This window comes from Pipistrellus hanaki, assembly GCF_964339955.1.
Source record: "Pipistrellus hanaki genome assembly, chromosome: 5".
NCBI lineage: Eukaryota > Metazoa > Chordata > Mammalia > Chiroptera > Vespertilionidae > Pipistrellus > Pipistrellus hanaki.
The window spans coordinates 91782120-91798488 of NC_140507.1; the positions used below are offsets into that span (position 1 = coordinate 91782120).

The 16369-nt window shown below is 42.5% G+C and overlaps 1 protein-coding gene across 5 annotated transcripts in view; it reads right to left on the reverse strand.

Moving 5' to 3' along the window:
- The window catches only part of RNF130 (ring finger protein 130), a 110516-nt gene extending 94399 nt beyond the window's left edge, over positions 1–16117 (reverse strand). For 3 of the 5 annotated variants that reach the window (XM_084885269.1, XM_084885267.1, XM_084885270.1), the window contains exon 1: positions 15794–16117. In XM_084885269.1, the coding sequence (XP_084741395.1) occupies positions 15794–16040 (247 nt within the window). In that variant the 5' untranslated portion in view covers positions 16041–16117. The remainder of the gene's footprint in view (positions 1–15793) is intronic. The other 2 variants (XM_084885271.1, XM_084885268.1) reach the window with 2 other exon arrangements.
- Between the last annotated feature and the right edge of the window lie 252 nt (positions 16118–16369).

Consider the following 16369-nt stretch of genomic DNA (forward strand, 5'->3'; position numbering starts at 1 on the left):
TGCCCAGCAAAGGATATAATCAACCAAATGATAAGGCAACCTAAGAAATGGGAGAAAATACTTGCAATTCATAATCTGATAGGGGGTTAATATGTAAAATATATAAAGAACTCAACTCAAAAGGAAAAACATTTCTTCACCTTAGGGTCCCGATTTTATGCAAATCTCTATTCACAGTTTCCTATCATTTCTTACTTCACAGGTTTCATCTATGTGTGTAATATTGTTATCCCTTGAATTAATATGTGAATTTAGAAAAATGACTCAACACACACACACTAGGAAGAGTGTAGCTCACACTAACCGAGAAGAAATATTTATCCAGAGGTTGAGCTAAACTGCTGAGGAAGGAGGTCGAAGAACATGAAAATAAAATCATAAAATTAAGTCCTTTGGAGGACAATTAGAAAAAAATAACACTGGGGGAGACAACTCACATGACAAAACAAACACAAACTTGAGTCAGACAAGGAAATAACTATTATCTATAAATATTTGAACCAGTTGCTTTTTTTCAGATGAAATAAAGACTCTAACATTCTGCTTCCCTGGGATAAATGTGGTAGAACTGATACTTGTTTGTTCTAGCTGGAGCTGGACAATCATCAGATATGAATGCTGAGGCCTAGACTGGGGGCCTAAACTTTGACTGGCCATTATACAGAATCAAAGAACAATAAGATTCTATTAGTTGAGTGGGGGGAGTAGAGTGAAGGTGAGATGCCAGCCAGAAGGCACACATAGTAAAGAAAACCTGGAGGCCCAGGAACAAAGGATTATCAGAACAGCTTCAGCATGGTGAACAGGGTGAAGGGAACAGCCTGAGGAAGAAGAGGCTGGAGCCAGACCACGCAGTGAGTGCCTGTACCATCTTGAGTTCAGAGTTCCATTCCAAGATGAGGAGCCACTGAGAGGGGTTAAGCAAGAAGAAACATGACTGGGTGAAGCTTCAAGATCATACTGACTGCTGTAGGGAGGAAAGACTGATGGAAGTTAAAAGAAGCAGAGAGAACAAAAAAGAGTAAGAAATTACAATTGCTTGTACTAAGAGAGATACATCCTGAAGGTAAACTATGTAGGACAGATTAGATGTGAAATATGAGGAAAAGAAACAAAGATGACACCTAAATTTGTTTAAATAACAAGGATGTCATTTGACTGGGGAGCAGTAGTAGCAGACTAGAAGGCAAAACCAAAAACCAAAAACCCAACTCCATTTGAGATTTATCAATTTGGATATGTCCTCAAGACATTTAAATTAAAGATACCAAATAGGCATTGAATGTATGAGTCTAGAGATCAAGGAGAGAACTAGACTAAAAATATAGATACAGGAAGAGATAATAGGAGGCAAATGGACATAAAAAACATACGTTGTCTCAGAAAGTTGTATTATTTCTTTATGAGAAAATATTGGATTACTGCACAAAGGTAAGGGCCCATTTGTTTTTGCTTCAATTTTCTGATCTTAAACTTCCATCAGCTGGGTTCTGAGATGTTTTCCAGCAACATCAGCTGCTTAGAGATAGCAAGCACAGAGAACATTAATGGTACATGGTTCATCCAGAATTGAGATTTTACCAAATGAGTGTGACACAGGATACAGGGGAAGGGAGGTGATTATTACAAAGAATCTTGAAATCTACCTCAAAGAAGGAGAGAAGTGAGAAGCCAGGAGCAGGTGCAAGAGCTCACTCTACCTGATGGGGCCCAAGGAATGGGATCACACTCGGCTCCATTCAAATAATGCTGAGTGAGGGCTTACCACAATGGATGCGAGGGAGAGAGTTGCCAAAGACAAGGGGAACGCTGTGAGCCAGGCCATGTAGTAGCTGCTAAAATAAACTGTCTTCAGACCCACAGACTTAGATCTGTTCATGAAATATCACCAGTTAACTCACCGGCAGCATTTCCTGGCTTTGCATCTGTCAGTGTTGAACTAAGCAGACCTCCTGAGACAAAACCCTACATTCCACTCCATGTCACTGGAGTTGGAGAAGAATCCGATGTTGGGAAAACATAAAGCTTCTTCAAAGGAAAAATAAAACAAAAACAAAAACAAAACAAAACAGGGAGCAGAAGTCGCTTGCAGTGTGCAAAGGAAAAGGAGTGGGGATCTTACTGCACACCTGGATAAAAAGGACACTTTTGCCGAAACCGGTTTGGCTCAGTGGTAGAGCGTCGATCTGTGGACTGAAAGGTCCCAGGTTCGATTCCGGTCAGGGGCATGTACGTTGGTTGTGGGCACATCCCCGGTAGGGGGTGTGCAAGAGGCAGCTGGTCGATGTTTCTTTCTCGTCAATGTTTCTAGCTCTCTATCCCTCTCCCTTCCTCTCTGTAAAAAAATCAATAAAATATATTTTAAAAAATAAAAAATAAAATAAAAAGGACACTTTCACCCAGTGGCATGCCAGGAAGTTCACTTGCTGCCTTCACCCCGTCTTCCCAGCCACAAGTGGTAACCCATGTACAATTTTGGCAGCATTCTTGGTACACAGTATGTACCCACCACGTGCCTACCAAGAACAACCAACAGAAAATCCATCTTCCAGGTGTACTCTCTCCCCTTCATGCTGTCAATATATGGTAAATCCCACACTTTTCCAACTCACTTTTCGAGTTCACTGCTCGAAGTTTGATGTGGGTCTTTCTTACATCCATTTCTCTCAGCATGTTCATGTGGTGTTTTTTACCTCTTTGAGTAAATTGAGTATATTTATAATACTTTTAACATGCTTATCTGCAATTTCATCATTGGTTCTGTTTCTAGGTATGTTTCCACTGGTTGTTTTTGTCTAGTTATGGGTTATATTTCCCTGTTTCTTAATTTTTGATTGGATGTCTGACTTGAATTCTATGTTTTTTTGGAGCCAGATTTTAGTGTATTCCTTTAAATATTATTGTTGGGCTTTGTTCTGAACTAGTTCAGTTACTCCAAACCAGTCTGGTCCTTTTAAGATTTGCTTCTATAGGTGGGTCCAGACAGGCTTTTCCCTAGAGCTAATCTGGCCTCCCTCCATGCCCTATGCATTAGGAAGTCCTTCTCCTCTGATTAGTGGGAATATGAACAGCACCCCATTTTGTGTGAACGCCACCTGCTAGTATTTGACAGTCCTTCGTGAAACGTGCGATCAGTGAGGAACCATTGGCGTCTCCAGAGCTCGATCTGGACTCTTTTCCCGTCAGTCAGGAAGACCACAGGCTCCTTTGGGACCTCCCACTGCTGCACTGCAGCTTGGAAAGCCTCCAGGTGGTAGGAGAGCAGGTACAGGGCTCTTGTTTATTTCCCTCACTGTCCTGTGCAGTTCGTTGACCTATTTCTAAAATTGCTGTTTCATGACTTTGTCAAGTTTTCTAGTCACTTAAACCTGGTGCCTGCTACTCCTTTATGGCTGGAAGCCGAACTCATCAAGTTTGACTTCAAATTCCACATTTTCAATGAAACTTTTCTAGACTACAAGTCCAAATACGTTATTTCTCTGTTCTCCATGCCACTTACAAATCTAACACAATAACAGAGCCCCTACAGTATACTCTGTTCATCAATTCTCCCCTCCCACACCTTCCTACAATGCCTGCCATCAGTTCCAGTACACACCAAGCACCATAGGGTTAAGTTCAAATCATACAAAAAAAAAAAAAATCTAACCATACATTCCAGTGGCTTGCTAGTGTCGGGCAGTCCTAGGTGCTTAGTTGAAAAAAGAAGAGACTGTCCCTAACTTCCAAGAGGACCTCACAGTTTGGGACAATTTAGTTTAAGAATTAAATTCCCATCCAAAAACCTGCAACATACTTTTTGATGGGAAAGAGAAAGGTATAAATGAACCTTTAGAACAGGGATTGTTGTGGAGTTTCTCAGGTAGACAACCAGGAGAGGGATTGCTGGGTCATATTCTTAATTTTTGGAGGAATCACCAGACTGTTTTCCATAGTGACTGTACCAGTCTATATTCCCACCAGCCTTGAATGAGGGTTCCTTTCTCTCTGCAACCTTTCCAATGAGAGGGCAGGGCAGGGTGAGGATAAACTCCGGACTCCACTGTGGGGCAGGGCGGAGCTATCCTCCATTTTGTGTAACTGGACCCTAGCCCTCACCCAACCAATCAGGGTCAGCCAAAGCAGTGACATCACCACCGGTGTAAAACCCCTGGACTTGTCGAAGTTCACCCTCTCGTCCGCCATGCTGGCAGCGTGAGTGGCACAGAGCCCATGTTAACATGGAAGAGGCTCTCTTGTTAATTACATCGGACTTGGCTCCCTGCTGGTCTTGGGGATCACCGAATCTCACGGAAATCACGGTACAACACCAACCCTTACCATTACTTGTTGATAATAGCCATTCTAACAGGTGGGAGGCTATATCTCACTGTAGTTTTGATTTTTATTCCCTAATTGCTAGCAAGGCCATTTGTTTGTCTAATTGGGAGATGTCTATTCAGGTCCTCTGCCATTTTTTAAGTGGGTTGTTTGATGTTGAGTTTTGAGGTTTTTAAAAAAATATATTTTGAATTTCTATTTTATCAGAGCTATTGTTTGCAAATATCATCTCCCATTCAGTCAGTTGCCTCTTGGTTTTGTTGTTGGTTTCTTTTGCTGTGCAGATTTTGTTTAACATAGTCCCATTCATTTATTTTTGTCTTTACTTCCCTTGCCTTTGGGGTTCCTAAAATGTTCTTTACAACCAAAGTCCATAAGTTTAATACCCGTTTTCTTCTATGTAATTTATTTTTCAGATCTTCTATTTAGGTGTTTGACCCATTTTGAATTGAGTTTTGTACATGGGGACAACTGCAATCTAGTTTTACTCCTTTGCATACAGCTTCCCTTTGTTGAAGAGGCTTTCTTTACCCCATTGTGTTTCTGGCTCCTTTGTCGAAAATTATCTGCCCACATCCATGTGGTTTTATAACTGGGCTCTCAATTCTGTTCCATTGGTATGTGTTGTCTGTTTTTCTACCAATACCACGCTCTTTAATCGTAGCTCTGTAATATAATTTGAAGTCAGATAGGGTGATAACTTTGGCTTCATTCTTTTTCCCCCCTCAGGATTATTTTTGGCTATTCAGTCTTTTGTGGTTCCATACAAATCTGATTATTTTTTATTCTATTTCTTTAAAAAAAAAAGATATTGAGATTTTGATAAGGATTACATTAAATCTATATATTGCTTTGGGTAATATGGCCATTTTAATTATGTTGATTTTTCCAATCCATAAACATGGGATATTTTCCCATTTTGTTGTGTCTTCTTCAATCTCTCTTAATAATGCTTTTAGTTTTCAGTATATAGGTCTTTCACCTCCTTTGTTAAGTTTATTCCTAGGCATTTTATTCTTTTGGTTGCAACTGCAAAAGAAATTGTGTGTGTGTGTGTTTTATTTTTATTTCTTTTTCTGAAGCTTTGTTGTTAGTATACAGAAAGGCAATGGATTTTTGTGCATTGATTTTGTATCCTGCAACTGTACTGTATTTGTTTCTAACATTTTTTTTTTTTTTTTTTTTTGTGGAGTTTTAGGATTTTCTATGTAAAGAATCATGTCATCTGCAAAAAGTGAAACTTTTTCCTTCGTGATTTGGATGTCTTTATTTCTCTTGCTTTACTGCTCTGGCTAGGACTTAAGTAAGAGTAGTGAGACAACGGGGGGGGGGGGGGGGGAGAGCGGGGTGTGTGTGTGTGTGTGTGTGTGTGTGTGGAGAGACCATATGTAATACTTTCACTAATAAAGAATTTTCATAAAAAGTAAGAGTGCTAAGAATGGGCATCATTATCTGCTCCTGATTTTAGAGAAAAAGCTTTCAGTTTTTCGCCAGTGAGTATATTGGCTAAGGCTGTGGTTGGTAAACTGTGGCTCGAGAGCCACATGTGGCTCTTTGGCCCCTTGAGTATGGCTCGTCCCAAAATACCACAGCCTGGGCGAGTCTATTTTGATGAAGTGGGGTTAGAAGAAGTTTAAGTTTAAAAAATTTGGCTCTCAAAAGAAATTTTAATTGTTTTACTGTTGATATTTGGCTCTGTTGACTAATGAGTTGCCGATCACTGGACTAAGGGTTTGTCATATGTGGTCTTTATTATGTTGAGGGCCTTTCCTTCTATTCCTATTTTATTGAATGTTTTAATCATAAATGGATGTTGTGTCTTATCAAATGCTTTTCCTGTATCTATTGATAAGATCATGATTTTTATCCTTTCTTTTGTTAACGTGGTGTACTACATTGATTGATTTGTGTATGTTGAACCATCCTTCAGCTTCTGGAATGGACCCCACTTGATTGTGACATAATTTTTATTTATTTATTATTGTATTTGATATGCCAGTATTTTGTTTGGGAATTTTACATCTGTATTTATCAGAGATATTGGTCTGTAGTTTTCTTTTTTTTCTTTTTTTATTAATATATTTTATTGATTTTTCTTACAGAGAGGAAGGGAGAGGGATAGAGAGCTAGAAATGTTGATGAGAGAGAAACATCGACTAGCTGCCTCTTGCACACCCCCTACCAGGGATGTGCCCGCAACCAATGTACATGCCCTTGACCGGAATCGAACCTGGGACCTTTCAGTCTGCAGACCGACGCTCTACTGCTGAGCCAAACCGGTTTCGGCTGTAGTTTTCTTTTTTGAGTGTTATCTTGCCATGTTGAGGGTTATGTTGGCTTCATAAAATGTGTCAGGAAGTATTGCCTCCTCTTCAATCTTTTTGGAAGAGTTTGAGAAGGACAGGTTTTTAATCTTTGAATGTTTGGTACAATTCACTGGTTAAGCCATCTGGTCCTGGAATTTTATTTTTTGGGGTTTTGATAATTGCTTCAATTCCCTCACTCCTGATCAGTCTATTTAGATTTTCCAACTCTTCATGATTTCCAGCCCTGGCAGGTTATATATTTCTAAGAACTTATTCACTTCTTATAGGTTGTTGAATTTGGTGGCATATATTCTTTCATAGTATTTCACAGTATGATCCTTGTATATCTGTGATGTCTGTGGTGACTTCTCTTTCATGTCTGAATTTGTTTATACGGGTCTTTTCTCTTTTTTCCTTAGTGAGTCTAGCCAGGGATTTGCCAATTTTATTAATCTTTCCAAAGAACCAGCTCTTGCCCTGGCCAGTGTTGCCCATTTGGTTGAGTGCTGTCCCAAGAAGATGCCAGTTCTGTTCCTGGTCAGGGCACATGCCCTGGTTGTGGACTCCATCCCCAATAGAGGGTGTGCAGGAGGCAGCTGATTGATGTTTCTCTCTCACACTTACCCTTACTCTAAAATCAATTAAAAAAAACCCATATTTTTAATAAGGGAACCAGGGCAGTATAGGATGTTGTAAGGGGTTAATGGGGGGGGGGGAGGTTTGGCTCAGTAGTGAGTATGTAATACTTTCAACAATAAATTTTTAAAAAAGGAACCAGCTCTTTGTTGTATTGATTTTTGTAATGTCCTTTTGTCCTCTATTTCATTACATTCTGCTCTAATTTTTACTATTTCCTTTCTTCTGCTGAGTTTGGGTTGCTTTTGTTCTTCTTTTTCTAGTACTTTAAGATGTGATATTAGTTTACCTGTGATTTCTGTTTCTTTTTTATTTTATTCATTTTTTTTTATAGACAGGAAGGGAGAGGGTTAGAGAGTTAGAAACATCAATGAGAGAGAAACATCGATCAGCTACCTCCTGCACACCTCCTACTGGGGATGTGCCTGCAACCAAGGTACATGCCCTTTACCGAAATCGAACCTGGGACCTTTCAGTCTGCAGGTTGGCGCTCTATCCACTGAGCCAAACCAGTTAGGGCGGATTTCTGTTTCTTGGAATAGGCCTGTAATGATATCAAATTCCCTGTTACTACTGGTTTCACGGCATCCCAGAAGTTTTGATATGCCGTATTATCATTCTCATTTGTCTCTGTGTATCTTTAAAAAAATTTTTTTAATTTATATTTTGGTTAATCTTCACCCAAGGATATTTTCCCCCTTGATTTAGAGAGTGCAAGGGAGGGAAGGAAGGAGGTTGAGAGGGAGGGAGGGAAGGAGAAGAGAAAGGGAGGGCAGGGAGAAAAGGAAGGGGGGGAGAAAGATTGGTTTCCTCCCACACATGCTCTGACCATGGCCAGGGATCATATCTGCAATCCAGGTATGTGCCCTTGACTGGGAATCAAACCCATGACCCTTTGGTGAGTAGGCCTATTCTCTAACCACTAGACAACACTGGCCAGGCTGTCTTTATATATCTTTTAAACTCACCTTTATTTCTTCTTTGACCCAATCATATTTTTAGCAGTATGTTGTTTAATCTCCATGTATTTGCTGGTTTCTTTACTTCCTTTCTGCAGTTGATTTCTAATTGTAAGGCATTGTGTCAGAGAATATGCACAGGATAATTTCAATCTTCTTGAATTTGTTGAGGCTACTTTTGTGACCCAAACTATGGTCTATCCTTGAGAATGTTCCATGTGCACTAGAGAAGAATGTATAATCTAATGTAAATGTCAATCATGTCCATTTGGTCTAGTGTGTCATTTAAGGGTGATTTTTATTTTATTTTATTGACTTTCTATTTGGGTGATCCATCTAGAGCTATCAATGAAGTATTAAGGATCCCAACTATGACTGCTTTGATTTTTTTCCCTTTAATTCTCTGAGTACTTGCTGTGTATATTTTGGTGCTCCCTGATTGGGTGCATACAGATTAAGAAGTGTTGTTTTCTTGATGTAGTGTCCCTTTTATCACTATATAATGTCCACCTTTGTCTCATTATCTTTGTTATCTTGAAATCTATTTTGTCAAATATAAGTATAGCTAAACTTGCTTTTCTGTGGGTGTTATTTGCTTGGAGAATAATTTCCCTCCCTTTCATGTTGAAACTACCTTTGTCTTTGCAGCTTAGATGTATAGTTAGGTGTTGTTTTTAGATCCAATCTGCTCCTCTGTGCCTCTTTATTGGTGAATTCAGTTCATTTACATTATTGATGTATGAGGATTTCCTATAGCCATTTATCCTTTATTTTCTGGTAGCTCTGTGCCTCCACTGGTTCTTTTCCTGTGTGTTTCTGTCCGTTGTTTTTGTTTGGTGGTATTCCATACTTCTTTCCTCCTATTCCTCTCATTTTAGGTGGTGTATCTCACTTTTGATGTTTTTGTGTGTGGTTACCATTAGGTTTATGAAAAAGAAAGTTGGATATATACAGGTTTTTTTCTTTTGAGTGCATCTGATCTCCATCTTCCTTTGCCAATTCAGACCTTTACCTCCCTCCCTTTTATGTTTTTGTTATCACAAATTATCTGTTTATGTTTTAAGTTTTTTGGTGATCTTACATGTAGTGTTGTGACCTTATGATCTTTGTTTCAGATAGAATAACCCCCTGAGTATTTCTTGCAATGGAGGTTTTCTGCTGATAAATTTCCTCAGCTTCTATATGTCTGGGGAAGTCTTTATTTCTTCATATCTAAAGGATAATTTTGCTGGATATATTGTTCTTATCTGGTAATTTCTCTCTTTCAGTTGTTTTCAGTATTTGGTTCCAGTTTCTTCTGGCCTGTAGATTCTGCTGAGAAGTCCAATGATAATCTGATGGGTTTTCCTTTGCAGGTCACTTCCTTCCTTTCCCTGGCTGCTTTGAGAATATTTTCTTATCGTTAATTTTTGACAGTTTTAATACAATGTACCTTGGAGAGGGCCTCTTTGAATTGAGGTAACTAGGTGTTCTTTCCATAGGTTTGGAAAGTTCTTACCAATTATCTGAAGAGGCTCTCTGTTTCCCTCTCCCCTTCTTCTTCCAGTATGCTTATTAGTCTTACACTGCTTTTTCTGATGTGGTCAAATAGTTCTGGTAGAGCTTTTGTTTTTTAAATTATTATTTTTTTAATTTTTTTAAATTATATTTTTTATTGATTTTTCTTACAGAGAGGAGGGAGAGGGATAGAGAGCTAGAAACGTCGATGAGAGAGAAACATCGACCAACTGACTCTTGCACACCCCCTACTAGGGATGTGCCCGCAACCAATGTACATGCCCTTGACTGGAATCGAACCCGGGACCTTTCAGTTCGCAGACCGATGCTCTACCGCTGAGCCAAACCGGTTTTGGCTGTTTTTTTAAATTATTTTTTTAATGCTCAGGTCTCTCTCTTCTTCCCTCTGCATCATTATAGAGCCCTATCTTTACTATCACTAATTCTTTCCTTTATCTGGTCAGGTTTGTTTCCTATGCTCAGTAGTTCACCCCTTACATCCTTAACTGAATGCTTCCTTTCTAGGATTTCTGATGGGTTCTTTTTTAAAGTTTCGATCTCTTTAGTAAAATACTCATTTTGTTAATTTGTCTTCTGAATGCATTGTTGACTATTTGCATTTTCCCACATCTCATTATTTGCAGAACTGCAATTTTGAATTCTCTCTCATTTATATATTTCCATGTGTCCCAGTTTGCTTATGGAGATTTTTCTTTCTTTTTTTTTTATGAGATACCTTATTACCATGGTTATTCTTGGTATGTGCTGGTCTCCTCTGACTAGGTACCTTTCTCTAGCAACCCTCTCTGAAGAGGTCTATTATTTCCCAGTAGGTGGCACTGAATCCTAAGATTTTTACCTCTGTAACTCCCTCATTTGACTTCAGTAGCTGCCCTCAGATGGTACAGAACGGCCATTCTGCTTGCTGCTTGGGGGTGGGTTTGTTTGCCCTCACTATGATGGTGACTCCACCTTCAACTGGTTCCCCTCTCCCTACATGCTCCACCCGAGGATTAATCACGGAGGGAAACAATGATTCTGTTGTAATACTTCTCAGTTTACAGATAATGTGCTCCTCAGCCTGACACCAAAGGCAACAGGAAACAAGCTTTGGGAGTCTACGGGATGGCAGGGCTCTGTGGCTCCATTTTTTGGAACACCTACAGACGGACAACACGGCAGAATCCTTGCACTGTGTCCTTGCCCACGTGTCCTGGCTGACTCAGCTACGGTTTTCACAGCTTGCCCTGCTAGAATGCCCACGGAGACTATTCCGCCAAGCTGAAGGCAGCGCCTGCTACAGCCAGCCTTCGGCTGCAGGGCTGTGTATGTGGCCATCTGAACTTTTCTCACCACCCTGTTTGCCCCCCTTAGATGCTTCAATGCTTGGGTCTCTCAGGAGTGCCTCTGTGAGAGCAGGGAATCCTTTGCTGAGCTATAGTTGATTAACTTGTTAAAGTTCCAGGGGGAGAGGCGAAGGGGTATCTCTCACTATGCCATTCCTCTGACATCACTCCCCACGATAATCTATTTAAAACAACAGGTGGCTGGCCCTCTGATGTAGTTTGCAGAACCTGCTTCAGAACAAAGCCCCCCTGTGGGGTGAAGACAGCCACACTATCTTCTGCAAGGGCATGTCCTCATTGTGCCATGCAGACAGGGCTGAGGTTCTCAGCAAAAGGATGGAGTTCTCTCAGGCAGGAGTCACTTACCATGTCTTCTGCACACAGAACAGGACTCGCATTAGCACAAGCAGAGTAGGTACCTATTAATTATTTTAATTTATTTCATTTGACATCTGAAGGGTTCCCTTTTATTCAAAATTGCCTCCAACCCTAAAGAAGCCATACTTACTAAAATGTATGGAAAATATGACTATCTAATGAATAAAATACCCCAAGGAAGATGAATCAAATAAATGTTGATCGTCCTGAAAACTTAAGTTTTCTTTCTATAAGTCAAGACTGCTACCCTTAAAAGAACCAGCTCTGAGGACTCTGCATTTATACCACTAATGCAGAACCGAACTCCTCTATGAGCACCAGCTAAAGAGAGATTATAAGCACATGAGAAAATAACTGCCTCAAAATAACTGTCAACTGTCAAAATTCAAATCCAAAAAAGACAAATATTTGTTATACTGCATATAGAGAATATTACAAAGCAAATTCTTAAAGTTTTTGCATTTTTGTTTTCATTCCTGCATAATATGTGTATATACACATATATACACATATGTGATTGGTTTGAAAAACACAACACACTACTCTCCTTAATAGTTATATTCTAGCAGGTCTGTTTTAAAAGACTTTTTTTAGGGACTTCCAGCCAAGAGATGACGGCATAGGTAAAAGCAGTACTCGCCTCCTCCCACAACCTCATCAAAATTACAACCAAACTACAGAACAACCATCATTCAGATCCACCTGAAAATGAACTGCAAGATCCAATCCTGAAAATTTCTATGCAAAGCAAAAAGTGGCTGACACCAAGTTTTCCCCACCAGCACATCTGCATACATAATGACATCATCAACACAGGGCCCTCCTCTCACAACCCCACTCTAGGCCCAAACAAAACGTCCGTGTGTGCACACATAAAGCACATTTACAATGTCTGCTCCCCAGGAGATACCACACTAGCTACTTTCCATTGTTCTGGTTCCAAGCTCACCCTTTCCAAAAGAAACTGTGATCATCACATAAAACAAGACACGCTCCTTCACATGTCCATTTCTGAAAATGTATTCTTTACCAGTTAAAATATGCAATTTGTTAGTATCAAAAAAAAAAGGAATCTCCATTTACAAATGCATTCTATTTAAGAACAACAACAACAAAACGTATTTCAAAATACAGTTGTGTTTATGATGTATTTTATAAATTTCAACACTTGCCAAAATGTACTTTCAAAATACCACAGCACCTACGGAAAAACTGCCAATCTGCTCTTCAAAAGTATAGGACAAATCTTGCTCAGTAATTTATACATGTTTAATTGATAGTATTACAATAGTAGCAATGAAAAATAACAAGAAAGGTTTCTAATTTCACAAACCAGGTCAGAGACTTAAAATGAGTCATTGTTATGTTAAGCTCTAGGAAAACTGTCAAGTTATTTTGTCTTTATGTTCATTTCTACCATTTATCCTCAAAATGACTTTTCATTAATTTCACATCTATTGAGCACAGCTGTTTTATTTTTGCCAGGAACTGTTTCAAACTTTTCATTTTTATAATTTGAACATCCCTTTGTCCTGAATGAAGATGTTAAGAATTTTCTTCGAAACTATAAAAGTATGAAGGTCATAAAGAATGCAATATTTTTTCTAAAAACATAAAAATGTAAAACTCACTAAATCAAAAAATCATAATGTGAAATACCCAAACATTATTCCAAGTTTAAGCCATTTTCAAAAATTGCAATAGACATGTCATTTTCTTAAACATGAAACATTTTAACAGATTTCCACCATTCTTGTTTTTACAATACATTCCTAAGTTCCTGCTGTAAACACAGCAGAGTATCTTGGATTTCACGTCAACCCATAGGTTTAGAAACAATTTATGAGAAAATTGACTTACAGAGACAGCAACTAGAATGGGAACTTCAGGAAGGGAAGAGATATTTATCTGTTTTGTTCATGGCTTCTGCCCCTTCCTCATCCCCGATATCTTATAAATGGTGCATGGCATGCAGGATTTCAATGCAGGAGGATTTCAATTCATATTAGCTGGACTGACAGAACTTACGTGTGTAGACCCCTTAGCACAAACTACCTGTAGGATCCCACCAACACCATGAGAAAACCTGGAGAAAACTCATGTGCAATTACAAAATAAGCCCCTAGTACCCTAGCCAGTTTGCTGGGTGGTTAGAGCATCGGCCCTCAAATTGAAGGTTCCTGGGTTCGATTCCAGTCAATAGCACATACCTTGGTTGAAGGCTGGATTCATAGCCCCGGTGGGGGTGCATTGGGAGGCAACCAATCAATGTATCTCTCTCTTCTCTCTTCTTCCCTTTCACTCTTTCTAAAGATCAATGGAATAAATATCCTCAGTGTGGATGAACAACAACAAAAATTTCAAAGCAAGCCCCTGGAGAAAGGAGGAGAGGAAGACCAGAAAGACACTGAGGCGAACTAATCCCACACCCAGTCTTTACACACTGCTCCAATGTATTCACTTTGATGCAGTGGCTAAAACCCCACCAATTCAGAGATTCATTTAGGTTAACAAGATCCCTCTTTTAAAAACGCAGAAATCGGCCGAAACCTGTTTGGCTCAGTGGATAGAGTGTCGGCCTGTGGACTGAAAGGTCCCAGGTTCGATTCCAGTCAGGAGCATGTACCTTGGTGGGCACATCCCCAGTGGGGGGTGTGCAAGAGGCAGTTGATCGATGTTTCTCTCTCATCGATGTTTCTATCTATCCCTCTCCCTTCCTCTCTGTAAAAAATCAATAAGATATATAAAAAAATACCTAAGATAAAAAAATGACAAAACCCGACCTCAAAAAACAAACAAACAAAAACAAAACAAAACGCAGGAATCGTTTAAGCCTCTCACCAACCTTAGGAGGTATGTCATCATTCCATTTTGCAGATGAAACTGAGGTGCAGGGGCCAGATTGCTGTCCTGGTGTCACACAATCTGCCTACAGCATGACACAACGTTTAATCCTGCATAGCAGCCTCCCCAGTGACAGGGGAATAAATAACCTTCACCTACCCATCTGTGCCCCTCTATCCAAACACTGAACAAGCCTTCTCAAAGATGCGGCTTTTGTCCGGGGTGACAGGCAAGCAACAAGTAGGTTAGCACTGGGAGTGATGGTCACAGGCTTGGGGGCCTGGGGAACCAAACCCAAAGACAAACCACAGGTTTCAAAACACTGTCCGGGCCAGCTCTTGCTCCAGAAGAGCTAGCTAGCTGGCCTCGCTTCCTCTTCCTACCTTCCACGTGACTCACGGTTTTCCTCCACATCAGAAAATAGGCAGCCATTGTCAGAGCCACAGTGTGGCAATATTGTGTGTCCCAACCACAGTGACTGGCACAGACAAGGCACGCAAATATTGACAGAATGAATCAAAGCCCAGGCTGTTTCCATGGGCCAACTGGGGCCGTCTTAACAAAGCGGAGATGAGAAAGGCTGGTTATTGGTATCAAAGTGGGCATTTAAAAGGCGGGTCTCAGTGGGGCCAGCCTGCAATGAAATCCCGAGGTGACAATGAAATCTTCCTCAGCCAGACTGCCTCAAAGAGAAAACAACCGAGCACTTTGGCATACAGACAGAGACCTCATGTTAGAGCATAAAACACACACCGTTACTTTACAGAGGTTGTCTAGTCTAGGTCACCTTAACATGAAGAGCAGCTTTACACACACACACACACACACACACACACACACCACAAAAAACCAAAAACCCACTCAGCATTCTCAGAGTGACAGCGGGGGTGGGGAAGATAGCAGACATTTTCCGAAAAGTTTACAGTGGGCCAAGACAACAACAAAGAATCATACTCCCCAGAGGGGAAAGGGTTCCTTGACCAGTGATTTCTTTCTACAGACACGTGTTTTACACCAAATGATTACACGGAGCCCAGGTTTGTGCTCAGGAGAGGATGCGCTCAATGGCTTCCAGGACAATTCTGGGAAAACGCTATTTCCCCTTTGGCCAGCCGTCACCTGAACCCTGGCTATCAGATTCTCCCCACCTGAGATTTTAGGCGTCAAATGAAAGTCACACTCCGGGGGCAGAACAAGAGCCAAAGCAACAGGAAAGCGTCCCTTTCCTCCTCCATCCCCTCCGCCTCCCCTCGCCGCCGGAGAAACCGCACGTTCCCGCGGCGGCGGCGGCGGGCTGGCCCGCAGGTGCAGCCGCCCGGCTGGTCCGCGCCCTCCGCCGCCTTTGTCCGCGCGGCCCGCCGGCTCGCAGTCGGCGCCCCCGGTAAACAGCGTCCCGCACCCCCGGGGGCTCCCCGGCACCGGAGGACGGAACCGCCGCTCGGACCGAGCCTCCCGCCCCGGGGACAGGCCGGGCCCCCGCCCACCCGCCGCGGCGCCGGCCCCTCACCTCCGTGGATGGGCAGCGGCGCCAGCACCTGGCCGCGCACCTCGGCCTTGGGCGAGTCGAGCCCGTAGCGGCCGCGGTCGATGCGGAAGGTGAGCGGCGCGCCGCGGCCCGGCTCCGCCACCGTCACGTTGATGAGCGCCGTGTAGTACTCCTGGCTCGCGTTGTCCGCCCGCGCCGGCCACAGCCCGCAGGCCAGCAGCGCGAGCGCCGCGAGCCGGGCCCGGCCCGCCCGCGCCGCGCCGCCCATCGTCCCGCCGCCGCCGCCGCCGCCGCCGCCGCGGGCCTGGCTCCCGGGCCGCCGGCGCCGAGGGGCGGGGCGGGCGCTGCCGCGCGCGGCCGAGCGCCGGACACAGGGCACGGCCGGCTTCCCGGCGCCGCCGCCCCTCCCCCGCCGCGGGGACGCGCCCGGGCCTCGAGGAGGACGCCGGTCAGCGGGCGCGCGGCTGTCCCCTCGGGGCCGCTCCGGGCCGGGGCGGGCGGGCGCCCGCCATCCCCTGCGGCCGGGCCGCGGCGCGGGGCACCTGTCAAGGACGCGGGAGGGGACGCGCCTGAGGAGAGTCCGCGGAACAGACCGCG